The 14,145-nt window shown below is 36.2% G+C and overlaps 1 protein-coding gene across 1 annotated transcript in view; it reads left to right on the top strand.

Moving 5' to 3' along the window:
• Window positions 1–14,145, top strand: part of SRBD1 (S1 RNA binding domain 1) — a 132,247-nt gene that overhangs the window by 59,976 nt on the left and 58,126 nt on the right. The window contains exon 17 of the mRNA XM_074925888.1: window positions 3,329–3,420. Within this exon, the coding sequence (XP_074781989.1) occupies window positions 3,329–3,420 (92 nt within the window). The remainder of the gene's footprint in view (window positions 1–3,328; window positions 3,421–14,145) is intronic.

Here is a 14,145-nt window from a genome sequence, read left to right on the forward strand (position 1 = left end):
TATCGTGACTGCTTGCTTATTTACCTACTACGTTTTGACTTTAAATAGCAAAATAACTTTTTTACTAATGTTGTTTTAACAGTTTAAGATTTTGGTCAGTGCAGGAATCTGTTCTCTTAAGGAATGCAAAGAAATAAGTATCTCATTTTATGAGACTGTGGGGGATTCTAGTTTTCTGTTTTAATGTATTACGTGGCTTAAAAAGTCAAAGTAGAAACAAGTTCTAGTTCTGAAGATATATAGGTTTTTAGATACAGTTTTTGACAACTATTGGGAGCGCTTTAATTTGGCTCTTGAAAATTATATCCTTTAAAAAAAGGTGAGGGGGTAGTTAGAGAACTGTGGACCACAGGAGTTTGGAGTAAATTTCTATCACCTACTGATTTGAGCAGGTTTGGTTTTGTCTTAATGTGCCCTGACATAAGCTATGTATATTCTTTGAAAGTATGACACAGAGCATTTTGCAGCATTAAATTAGCTTAAATTGTCTTATAGACCATCCGCCTTTTAAAGAGAGTTATTAGAATTTGGAAAACAAACAACATATCTGTGAACCAAAGTGACTTTACCCTGTCTAATCAAAAAACAAAATCCAGAAGAACTGCATCAAAATTCCCAAACCTGTTTAGATTGTAATGTCAGTATTGTGACCAAGCTAAATATTTTAGCATTGTATGTGCCAGTGTCACATTAGTAACCACCACACTGTAGCTAAAAACAAACTAAATAAAACCATGACAGCCGCTAATAGGTCTGTAAAAGTTTGGTTGACTATGGTTGAACGAACTAGAGGATGCTTTCTTTGGAGTTTGTGGCCCTTCACATTTATTCCGGATAAGAAATTTATTTAATGTCTGGGTTTTACTGTCTTAGGTGCAGTGGTATGGGGTTCTGTGTGAACGGAAATTCTTCCCACCCTTTTCTAAGTCTGCTACACCAAATGCTTCATAGAATAACTGCATGCGTACACAAAACCATCTGAGAGTGGATCTCAAATATCCAGTGTATGCTGCTTGTGAAAGTGCTTTGTATACCTTGTTTTCCTGCTTAATTTTTTGCTTTGCTTCCCCCCTGCCCCTCCCCTTCTCCTGGTGTATAAATGTTCTTGCACTTGAGGAAAGGGAATGTGCTCTTTTCAACTGTTCTTTTTTTTTTCTCCCAAGTTCAATTTTATTTACTCATTTTAGCAAGGAGTTTTTGTACTACCTACCTTAAAATTTAGCACGATTCAATTATTACCATACAATGATAGTAGTATTGCAGTCCTCTCACTTTTTAACTTCTGAAAATTGTCAGTGTAGCAGTAATTAGAATCAAGAAAAGGTCAAGTGTGCAAAAATTCTCCTACAGGTCACTGTTTTTTCATTGCACAAAATACTGTGTCAGGGATCAAGCTATAAGCTGTATGCAGTTTATAGTAAAGCACTGTAAAAATGTGTACACAACTGATACTTTTTTTTAGTCTTAAGTGTAACATCAATGTATTAAATTTAGAAATTGCATGAGAGGAAACTTTTTGGATATGTTAGAATACAAAGATTGAAGAGTGATTAGTGAAAAGCTGTTAGAAGTATGTGCTAACATGTGTGGTTTTTTGGAAGCAATATCCAAAAGGGGAGCACTTGCCAGATGCTGCCTTTATAAGGTGTGAACAGGTTAAGAAATACATTCTGCTGCATTGTTCTTTACCCCTTCATCAGAAAAGTCAGTTTGATGTGACTTCTGTCAACATCTTTTTTTCAGCAGTTAGGGTTTTTGTGACACGACCATATTTCTGAACTCTTTTATGGGACTGTTTTCTGAATATTATTTGTAGTGAAAGAATGCCTGTAATACTGAGTCTTTGTAAAAGATCATGTAAACAGTTTCATTTTCACTTGCCCTGTTCAGCTAGTCTGAGCAATTTTTTGCTCTGTTAAACTAGTTGTTTGCATGGGTCTGGAGTTATGCTAATACAAAAAAAATAGGGTTTTATTATCTGTATTTATTGAAAGATCCAGTCTGACTAATATTGAAATGTTCTGAGTTTTCAGTAACTATGAAATCTGAATTGTGTGTACAGCACTCTACCAAATTCCAGTTTTGACTGGGGAGGGAGAAAAAAACTGTAAAAATAACAGGAAGAAATTATTACCTTTTATGTCTGCATTTTACACTATTTACTGTTAACATGCTTGGAACATTGAATGGGAATATGTTTTATCTCTGAGCTGTTCTTCAGCTTTTTCTAAAGGGAGGGTCTTCTAGGCATCAGTTTCTTTAATTAAAAATTTAACCTACTAAACATTCTTGAAAGGGAAATTTATAGTCTAATTTTAAAACAATATAAAGCAAAGTTATGATTTTTATTGAAAGGTTTAGTTCTTAAGGACTGTGGTTTCCCCTCTTATGGCAAAGTAAGGTTATTCTAAGAGTGGAATAGTAAAAGTAAAAATAGTTCTGAAACTGATAGTATTTCCTCTCCAGTGCAGTAGCTGTATGATGCCTTAATTATCAACCTGAAATTCAAGTTCTGTTGAAGTTGTTTGAAGAAATATACTGTTGATTCAGTGGTGTCAAAATTTCACAGCTGAAAATAAACTTACACTGTGAATACTTGATTGCCGTTTTCTCTTGAGTGGAACTGGATCACTCGAGGGCTTAATTATGTGTTCTGATTTGAATTGGTGAGTTTATCATCATTGCTGAATGAGTTTGAGGTGTGTGGTAGATACATAAACTGTAGTTTAAGTTACTGAAGACATGCAGTCTGTTTTTTTTTCTTTGGGGATGGCAGTGAGAGCGGGGAGAAGACAGTACTAAATGCCGCTGAGAAGCGAGCTGCAGCTCTGTGGCTCAGTCTGTATCCAGTTGGGGGTTTTTTATGCGTATTCTAGGCAGCGAGCTTTAAACAATGTGTGTGCGCATTGTTTGTGTGACTTGGATTCACGTAATAGTTTAATTCATGTTTGAATTCAGCATGGAGGTGTTTTTAATGAAATTGTCAGGTAGGTTTTTGTTTATGGAAGCTGGTTTCCCTCTTTATTTCTGGTAACACTTGTTTATTGTGTTCATTTTCTCCATTGTAAGATTAGTATAGAGGCTGATATCATGCACAGTGTGTATTTATAATAGAGGCAGAACTGAGAAAGAATGGATGTTGCAGGTCAGGGAGAGGTATTTTAGCTTAAACAGAGATCTTTTCCTTTGTACTGTTTTTTCAAGTATGCAGTTGATTCAAAATATTTTTAAAACATGAGGCATTAAAAAAAATCCAAATATTCAGTTAAGTCACTTGCTAGGTCTTCCTGTTGTGGTGTTTTAATTATTTGCCATTTTATTTTTTCAGCATTGTCAGTGAAGCAGGAGCATCTATCTACAGTGTCAGTCCAGAAGCGTCCAAGGAAATGCCAGACCTAGACCCTAACCTAAGAAGTGCAGGTATGAAATGAATTTCATTTTACCACCATTTCAACATGGAGCTCAAGTCTCAGTTCTCAGACTGTATTATTTATAATATTAAGTATAATAATAGCCAAAAGTGTAAAAAGTGAAGGTTTTGGATGGTGTTTTTTCTATGCTTTCATTCTTCTGTCATTTCACATTTGTCCTAGGTATGCAAATCAATGACATCATCTTCTACTAAGGCCTGTAATGTAAAGGTCCTTGTGAATGTATTCCTTCAATAGGCGGATACAGGAGAATTTGTGGGGATTAATGTAACCAATGAATTGCGTAAACTTTCACAGTTAGACGTGTACATGCTCACAAGAGCTAGACCTTCTCTCTCTTGTCCCCTGTAGGTACACAAATGTCTCTTAATAATTAAACATTTCAAAAGCTAGAAGAAAAAAATTAGAATAGAACAGATAATTTAAAGGTGTGAATTCATTGTGATCACTTTGAAGTCTTCATGGAACTGAATATAGTCCTCAAGAAATACTATGTAGTTTTATTTTTAAAAAAGTAATCTACTTCAGCACAAATGTGACCAAGGAATAATACAGCCCAAGTTCTTAGAAATGTACAAATGTTGCCACTGTTATAATTTTCAGTGTTTGGGTAACGAGTAGTCTTTAAAGATCAAATTCCTTTCAGCTTCATTGGTGTCCAAATTTTATTCATGGATTTGTTTTATTGGGAGACAACTGTTAAGGACAGGTCTGAGGTTATTTTTTGATTACTTCATTTTGTGTTTTTATTTGTGAGTCTTTTTGTATTTGTCTTTACCTCAGTGTTTTATTTTCTTGGCTTTCCTGCAATTTGCTGCCATACACAGTCAAATATAGCTTATTTGAAAATGCAATAAATCTTTTTCAGTCAAAATTATACTGTTCTTAATTTTAATGTTACTCTAGCAGGTTACTGGCCTGGAAATCCTTAGGAAGGTGTAGAAGTAGATCAGCAAAAACATCTCTGAAGTTACATGGTATTTGGGGCTAAAACTTTTTAGGATTCCCCATGGTCCCCTTTCCTTATATTTCTACAAAGAAGAAAAAGGAATTTGTGTTAACTCCATGTTTCAAGTTACTGTCTTTACGGGAATATTCTTTACATGTCTGTATCAAGACCTTCCCTTTGCAGGATAGGCCTCTAGCTTCTTTTTACTTGACTCTTTCCTCCCTGCCTGCAAACAGACTCTGTTGTGATTATTTCTTCCCTGGGCCACAGAGGTTTTGAATGTTTCATGGTATGGCCAGAATGAATATTAGGCCTGTGACATTTCTGTATTTGTGACAGATGCCACTAACTTTCCCTTGGGCGAAAGCTTTTTATGTTGCTGATATATTAAATGTGGTGTGGGTTCAGAGTTAATGTAAATGAACAGAAAAACACTGAAAAGAGGGGAATCTAATTACTAACAGTATACTTTTCCAGATGTACATGATTCTTCTGTTTTCCAAAGTTAACTTTTGAACATTTCAGACACTTTTATTGTTGTACATCAAATACAGTAAATAAAATCAAATTTGTAATACATGACCAATTTCAATGTTAATTATCTAGAGTTCATAATTTATTCATTATTACTAGGAATTGCTTTAGGCATAACTTAAGTGCTGTTGCATCTGGTTTGAAAAGCATCAGCAATTTGAACATGCAGCAGTACCAGAGAGTAGATAGAAATTGAAAAAGGATTTGATAGAAAGTGAAATATAACTGCTTAGTTCCATGGATGTTGGCTATTATGTAACTGACAGCTAGAAGTATATTTATTACAGCAGAGTCTTTCTAGAAGTTTTTCTTCCTGACGTCTTTGGTGTCAATTTGTAATTAGCTGTACTAGAGCTGTGGACGTTTTTTTAAAGCTGAACATAAAAATGTGATATAAGATTAGAGGGAAGCGTTACAGATGTTTGGTATTTTTTGCAAACTTTTTTTCTTGACCAGCTTTTACTTTTGTACTTTTGATTTTCCTTTAATTTGCAGCAAATAGAAAAGTGACATGGTGTCAAAGCTGACTTGCTTTTTATTTTAATTGTTGTGTTACATCATGTCAAGTTCTGTGCTTACATGATAGCATTTGGTACATTAAAGGAAGCTGACAGCTGCATGATGAAGTGTGACATTTATAGTTAAAATAAAAGGTACAACTGATGTGAGATATCTGTGATCTTAACGCAGTTTGCCACTTTAACATTTTTCTCAACACAGATTTTATAGAAGGATTTTGGGGTTTTTTTGAATTACACAGGTAGGCTTGTTAGTCCATCAGGTACATAAATGTAAAACATTAAATAATGCATATTATATGAGAACTTACTTTCACATGTTGTGTTATGATCTCTGTCATATTTGCAGTGCTGTCTAGCAACAGTTTGTAGTAGGCTTTCACTTCATACAGAGAAATAGAAGATATCAATCCTGATATTACCTTATAAATTTCTCCTTGCTGAGTGTTGTATAGAGGAAAACCAGCAACCTTTAGCATTTCTTGGAGTTGCTAATTGAAGATATTAGTTAAGGCAAGAACTCAATTGTTGGGTTTTATTTTTTTGCTTTGGGCTGTCTGAAGGTCATGGATGACATGGGTTTGTAATAAATGATTGAGAAAGATCTCATTATAAACTAATGGTGTATTCATTATAAATGAATGGTGTATGTATAAGCTATAATGGAAAGTCTTTATAATCATTCATTCATACAGCACTTCTAGCCAAAATTGCACTTGCTTGGGGAAGAAAAAAAAAAAAAGCTTGTTTCTTAAACAATTTGCTGGTATCTACAGTGCAAAGAATGAAAGAGATTCTTTCTTTCAACTTTAGAATTGTCCTCCAGAGATGACTGCTACCTTTATGGCACTAGGCAATACCGGCTCCTAAGATCAATTCTTTACATTGAACCAGGTTCTTCTAAAGTTTTTATAGCACCAAATCTGAATATTTCACAGAAGTACAGAAGCTTCTGTACTGCTACATCAATTCCTATAAAATCTTGTGGAGTGGGACTCAACTAAGTAGACAGTAAAGAAGTTGATGAAATGTAGTTACTTGTGTTTGAGAAGGTATACATCCCCTTCTGACAGTCATTGTAGGATTAATGAGCAGCACAAGTATTTCTCAGCCTCACAGAATTAGGAGATAAGAGGCTTATAGGCCAGAGCAATAAAAGGATTTCCTACTTGATAGGCTGAGGAAGTTCAGCTGCAGCAGATTAGGAGGTTTCTGCCTAGAGAGCAAGCCACTGGAGTTCAGTAACAAGGCTTTTTGGATGAATTTGTGATTGAGTTGCAGCCTGACAGAGAAGGGAATGCAGGGCTTCTTTGAATTCTCCTTCTCAAAAGTTGTGCCTAAGGACAAGCTAAAGATTTGGGGTGGGAAATTTTGTAGGGGAGAATAGACACCATAAAAGAGTGCTTAGCAAGCTGGAAATGTTGATCACCTTTGTGAAGCTTATTAATATGTGTCCCCTAAAGGCTTTGTGACTGCCCGCTCTAGGGTTAGTGGAATGGTAATGAGGGAGCTGCAAGGCTGGGTGGGTGACTGCAGTTCTGTTTCTGCCCTGGCACATGTCCTTTGACCACCCTCTTAGAGAAGAAGTCAAATGTTTAATTTGGAGTTCTCGTAAAGCTGTCAAGTTCATATTTACTTTGCTGTCCTGGGGTTTTTTGGTTTGGGTTGGTTTTTTTTTTTTTCCCCTGAGCTACCATCAGTGTGAAGCTCCATATTTAACCTTTGATTGGCTTTTTTCATGGCAACTTCAAGTAGGACTTTTTCACTGTAACTTGTCTGTAAAATTTCCTGGGTTACTCTAGGTCTCTGGGGTTGAGATTTGCTTGTGCCTTCTTTAAATGTAAGGCCTGGATGCAAGTTTCCCTTTGAAGTAGTTTTAAATACTGTGCTCAGTGAACTGTTTCTTTGCCTTGCAAGTTTACCAGTAATTTTCCTTGCCCTTAGTTGTCTTTCATTATCAGAGCAGTTGAGAAGACTGTCTTGATGTGGTGGTATTTGCATGAGTAAGAGCTGAATTCAGTGACAAGCATTCCTCCCTCAGACGGATGGACTCTGTCACAATCAGTGTTGACCTGGTTTTGGTTGCTGTCACTGGGCCTCTGAACTCTGGAATTAAATGGTTTTCCAAAGTTTGAGATCATCTTTTTTTTACTTCCATCCTGTCCTATATAGTTTTGCCCAAGGGTTTATTTTCTTGTGCAGAATCTGTATTTCTCATGAAAACAAGGCTTCTGGGATGAGAAATAAAATTAGTCTGTGAAGGTGTCAGTCCATAGACCTGCCACGCTTTCTGTTTTTTCCTCTCAGCGCTTCTCCACTTCTACAGTTCCTTGTTGTTGCAAATGCTTTTTGGCTTGAACTGGTTTGGGTAGTCAAAATAAGAAGACTCTGGAGGGCCAGGTGCAAAGTGTAAGCATGTGTGACTCATGTTGAAGGACTGACACACAGAAATAGGGAATTTATGTACTTCCTGGATGTCTAGAAACTTTTTAAGGTATGGTCAGTTAGTGGTGGTTTTGTTGTCCTTAGTACAAAGAGGAAAAGGGATGCACCAATTGTTTGGCATGTGCTCACATCAGAATTTTTTTCTTCTGATGACTCTGCACCTCTTGAAGTGGATACCATGATGAAACAAGTGTCGCCTAACTCTAACAACTAGAGGAAGCCGATTAATTTTGGTGAAACAGTGGCCTGATAGTGGATAACATGTTTTCAATATATGCTCAGTTATATTAAATGAGAAAGGCCTTCATTTTATTAAATTGATGAATTACCCTTCATTTTGAGATGACTGCTCTAACAAATAAGCAATCTCTTCTTTCTTTCACTATTTAAAAAGCAAAATAAAAACCTAATATGCTTCACTGCAGTGACTTACAAAAATGTAGGCAAACCTGAATACATAGAATTCTTTAAACACAGGATGAGGTGGGAAAGGGGGTAACATCTCAGACAACACATCTGTGCAATTACTTGTTAGAGGAGATCTCGCGCTAAGCCTCTCCAATTTATTTCTGTACCTGAATGCAACCGTATGCATTTGTTTTTTAATTTGCAATTCTGTGTTCAGATGCTGAAACATACTTGGGCTTGTCTAATGCAGCAACTCCAAGAAATGCTCATTTTCCTCTCAGACATGAAGGGCCATCCTCTGTCAAGATCACATAGTTGTGTCATCCAGTTAGGAAACAAGCAAATGTAGATAAAATATTCCCTGAAGTTAATTTTTTGCAAAGATTTGGAATGCTAACAGGGCAAGCATGTGTGTCATGTGGCATGCACAGATGTGATCCAGTATAGAAACTGTGTTGCTTCTAAAAGATGATTTCTGAGGCTAAAAAAGAATCTGAGAGAGCAAAAGGTCACACAGCACAACTTGCCTTAGCATTGTCAAATCCCATCTGCTTGTCTCCTCTCCACAGGGCAGAATACATTGGATTATTGTACACTCAAAGTTCAGCACACCACTTGCACTTTTCCTTGCAAAAGAAAGCCTTATAGGTTTGGGGGGCTTGTTAGGACTTTGAGACTGTCATGCTACAGGGTTTTATTCCCTGGGGTGCTGTTAAAGATAGAGACATACAGTTCAGAGCTGTCATACTGGCCTGCAAGTAGAAGGAACATTGGAAAAAAATGTAATTTCTTTTGACTTTATCTTAAGGAAAGTAAAACAATTTGATGATTAGATGTGTGGGACATAGTGCCTTGATGTCTACTTGAGCTAATTTCTTCATCTTCTTAAAAGAGCACTACTCCCCCTTGGCTACTCAGGAGAGAAGGTCATTTTTCATAAACTTTATTGTACAGAAGTCTGATGGTTAAACCATTTATGCTGCTTTCTAAGTGGAAGCTTCCTTCTACAGCTAATCGTAGAGGATTGGTGCAAGTTCTACAAGTGTTCAGAAAGAGAAGAAAGGAAAGTAAGCGCTGAATTCTTATGCGTTAAAACATGTTCCTATCCTGTTGGATTGTGTGCAATTATAGCAGTACAACATGAAATTGTATTCCATCTTTCTTCTGCTGTATTCTGTAGCATTTAGGAATGAGTTTAATTATACTGTTGGAATGAAAAAGAAACCAAATGAATGGTGAACAACAGCAACAGGTAAAGAAGGGCTTGTTCTTTCTTTTCCCATAGAACCTAATTCCTACTAATGAGCAGAAGCTCATCTCAAGGTGTGGGCTAGGCTCTACAGTTTAAACAGAAATTAAAGGGAATCTGTGGATAATTTAAAAAACAGTCCCTAACTGCAGATAGTCTGGAAATGACTTAGCCTCCTACAGTTGTGCATGGACATGTGTGCCTGCATCATGATTTTGAGAGGGAAAAATGGGCTTGAATTGCCCATAACCAGTGGCAAATGCTGAATGGGTTGTTACACAGGTGTTAAAATAAGTTTGTAGTCTTTACTACTTGTTGTTCTAGACAAGAATCTAATGTTTTCCAATCAGTGAAAAGTTCATGATATGTGAGAGATAGTGTATATAATCACTAACATCCTGCTCATCAACCTGTATTTCCACTGAAGCTGTCGAGTGTAGTAGAAGCTGGAGTAGAGGAGCTGGATCTTCTGTCATCTGCAAGATCAAGACCCGCTTAGATTCCCCTAGGCTTATGCCTTGTTACAGAATTAAAACAGGATATTATTTTGAGCCAGGTGAAAACTTCTGTCTGGCTGTTTTGGATCAGTATTTTTCACTATGCTGAGTTGTATGTGTGCATACAGCTTTTAAACTGAGCACCATTCTCTGTTCACATGTTAATGTTTGCAACTGACATGATCTTTGCATGTTTTATGGAAAACTGTGATGTTCACCTTGCTTTCCTCCTAATTTACATATATCTCATATCCCAGATGGATCTGAGTTCAGCTGATGGTCTTAGCCTTTTATTTACAGAGCAGCATTTTCTGCACTTCTGAACAAACTGAAAATACCCCACCATTCCGCCTAAAAGTGATATCCAGAGCAGAGCACTAGTCCAGGCTCTGGTAAAGCCAATTTCCCTTAGCATAAAAGTTATGAAAATTTACCTCCCTCCTTCTGGATGTAACCTGCTGCACGTGTGTGTCTGTATTTTCCTTAGAAAGCTCTGTTGCTTCTTTGAAGTATGGAGCCAGAGGAACGATGAGTACAAGGATGCTCTTCAATTTGAGGAGTTTTGGTTTGCTTCTAATATAGCAGTATGGTGCGTTACTCACCAAAGATATTTTTTCTTACTGTAGGCATTGGAAAGGACATTCTGGACACTTACGAAAGGTTAATTTTTTGTTGTTGATATAAATAAGTAACTCTTGGTATAGAACTTCAAGTAGTTTTTTTACTTTCAATAGTAACAGTAATCAATGTTATGGTGATGCAGTTAAAATTAGTACCAGCAGTTTGAATGTGAAAAGCATACTGAAGATGTCTATCTTTTAAGCTGAGCAGATGGGGAAAGATTTTTTTCTGAATTTATACCATCCTGTGAGACTAACTCATTTCTGTGACAGAAAAATCACATCAGGCTTCAATTAAATGTTTATATATCTCCCATCCCACCTTGAATAAAAATAGTGCTATAATCCTGTGATACAGAAATTACTAGTACTTAAGAAAAGGGTTTCTGAGAGTGTGTTTCTAAGAAAAAACATACACTTTTAAAAGCTGCATTGTAGTAATCATTTGTCGAGGTTTTTTCTGTAAATGTATTTCATATTTCCTTTTTGTATTCAAGCCATGTCTTTTAAAGATTTTTGCAGTAAATAAATAGAACATTGTCATTTATTATTTCATTAATCTTGGGCAAATAACAGATTATCAGTTTTATGGAGTTAAAAGTAAACTAAAATGTAACCTTTTTAAAACAAAAACCTGTTCGCTTGCCACAGAAGAATTTTAGATGAAATGCAGCTGTTGAACAGTTGCTTAAAATAAATTGCATACTTTAAACCCACCAAGAAGATATATGGGGATTCAAAACTGTGTCACAAATCCTGACCTACTGAGAAAGAATGCTTAGTGAAAAGACTACTGTACGTTTCACTGTATCCTTTGCAAGGAGGGTGAAATTCAGGTCAACAGGATAGAAAGCTTCCAGGACTCAGGAAACCTAACAATCGATCACTGAGTAAACATTATTGCAGATACTTATGGAGAGTAATTGATCTTGAACACAATAATAGGCTTTATAAAAGGATTTAAATAAGTTGTAATGTTTCCATATCTACCCTGGTATGATATATTGACAGTAATTACATATGCATTTGTGAGTTAAGACTCTGATTACCTTAATTTTTTTTCTATTTTATTGACATCGAAGTTTCAACTCAGACTTTTAAGGTGCAAAGGTTAACATAAAATAGAAGGGAGGATGAGTTACTTGGATTTTATAGTAGCATGTCTCTGCAAGAATTAAGTACTGAGGTTTTATAATAAAAATACATGGTCTTCTCATTTATGACAAAATTGAGGTGGAACTAATCATAGCCTAATAACTTGTGGTTGCCATATATTTATTTGTAAAACTATCCACTGCCTTCACATCTGGAAGCTTCATATTGTTTCAGAACACAAACAAATGCTCCCACTCATAGGAGCTAGGTAAACTGTCACAGTTATTGACTGGGATACGTTGTTTATCCTTATATGAAGACCTGGGTGTTTAAAGGAAGGAATGCCATCATCTTGGTCTTTTGGCTAAGAATGTTTTCCTTCTTGAGTGGCAAGCAACATTTGAATGCCACTGCAACTGAAAGAATATTTTTTTTTTTTTGTTCTTTTGCCCATAATAATTTCTGGCAGTCTCTCACACTGCATTTGGCAGAACTTCATATATTCATTTTCACTCTTTCCCTATCTACAGCCATTAAGCTTTTGCTTTATGGTGTGGCTCTTACATAGAGCAATGCAAAAGGAGAACATTTTAATATGCGATTGCATACAGAAGTTGGCAGGCTGCCCCAGAAACAGTCACAATACTTGAAACTATTTATAATAAATCTTGCTGTGTAGTTGACAAGATTTCTAGCTTCTCTTGCACCCTAAATAGTGTGCATATCTGATCTGGGTCTTAATGATTGCTTTTGATCTGTTTTATTACCAAAGGGAGGCAGATAGCCTGACTAAGAAGTTAGCACTGATTCTGTTTTTTAGGGCTAGCAGCTGACATGGACCTTGAGAAGATATCATCTAGAGAAATAGTTGGAAGCCTGCAATATTGTTTTTGCCCCTCACTCTTGAGAGCGGGCACTTTTTTCCATCTTCAGTCTGAAAAGATTGAGCCTGAAAACTATTATCAGTATTCTAGAGGGAACACTATACTTTTTTAATCCCTGTGAAAAATGATATCACTTGTTGTAGAAGGTACTAGTATAAGCAAAATTATGTGACATGTATGCATGAAGAAAACAGTCGTAATTTTAAATTTGTTAGTTTGAAATTAAGAGAGATTTGATCTTTTTAAGACAGGAGTAGCTAGATAATTAAGTACGTTTGCAAGTTCATGAGGGCACACCTGCTTATTAGCCGTTAGGAAACAAAACATTTTGATATAATTCCTTGTTTTCTATGAAGTTCAGACACCAAGACTGACATGAGTTGTGCAAGGAACTCATACAGAAGTGTTTCACTTCATCGCTCACAGGCAAAAATACTTAAATATCTTGTGGGTTTGTGCTGTCAAATAACCAAAGTAGGGAGTGAATTGAGACCACCAAACAGTTAAATTGCCTTTCTTACAAAATGACAGAATATGTCTTAGTGACAAGACAGGATTTCAGTAAATATGCTTTCCATAACCTCCTTTATTTCTTATTGCATTTGGAGGTGAAGTTTGTCTATGTTAGTCAGAGGACCACCTAGGCCATCCTGTCCCCCCAAGGTTTAAAGTTTTACATGGATTTATTGCATGGTAGAACAATATGTTACTGTCATTCCAAGTATTGCAATAATGTTTCCTTCTTAATTGACAACTTGAAGCTTTGCATCTCTTGGGTGTGCAATTCTTGTCACGATTTTCTAATAGAGGGCCTTGTCATCCTGATCTAAATACCCTGTTTAATATCGAATAGATTTTTTTCACATTTTACTTAGACTAGCGTATTTTAATAATGGCATCTCAAACATTTCATGTTTGGCCCTGCTTGATTACTTTTGAGAAATCTGATTTTCTGTTTTTACCCTGCGTGCCATCTTAAAATTTATTTTGTGTTTGCTTGAGCAAAAGTGAAGCATACCTTAATAACTGTAGAAGTGAGAATGCATTACCTGTTTCATTGTCAGTCTTTGAAAAAATGCATGGTTTCTAGCCATTCCTGAAATGTACCTTAAAAAGTAGTTTTATATTTTATAAATAGCTTTAGGCAATACCTGTATTAGTGTAAAATAGTTTAATATAAAAAAACTTTTAAAATGCCTTGGTTTAATTTCTAAGGGGAAAATGTCAGACCATCAGGTTTTATTGTCTCTGGTCTGGTCCATGCTAGCACACCTTGCACTTCTGCAGAGCCCTCATGGTTTCAGTAATACTCTGTATTGTAGGAGCACAGCCACGTGGATAAAATCACCAGAGCAGAGCTTTGTTGCCCCCTAAAAAGATCGACCTATTGAAGCGTGCTAGTACTGTAACAAAGGAAAAAGTGGTTTTGCCTGTACAAGAGACAGTAGCTCCTAATCTTGGCTGAATTTATGCCCAGAGAGAATGTGGACAACTCTTGCCTTTTCCCTATTGTGC

The sequence above is a fragment of the Athene noctua genome, chromosome 1 (genome assembly GCF_965140245.1).
Source record: "Athene noctua chromosome 1, bAthNoc1.hap1.1, whole genome shotgun sequence".
NCBI classification, from domain to species: Eukaryota; Metazoa; Chordata; class Aves; order Strigiformes; family Strigidae; genus Athene; species Athene noctua.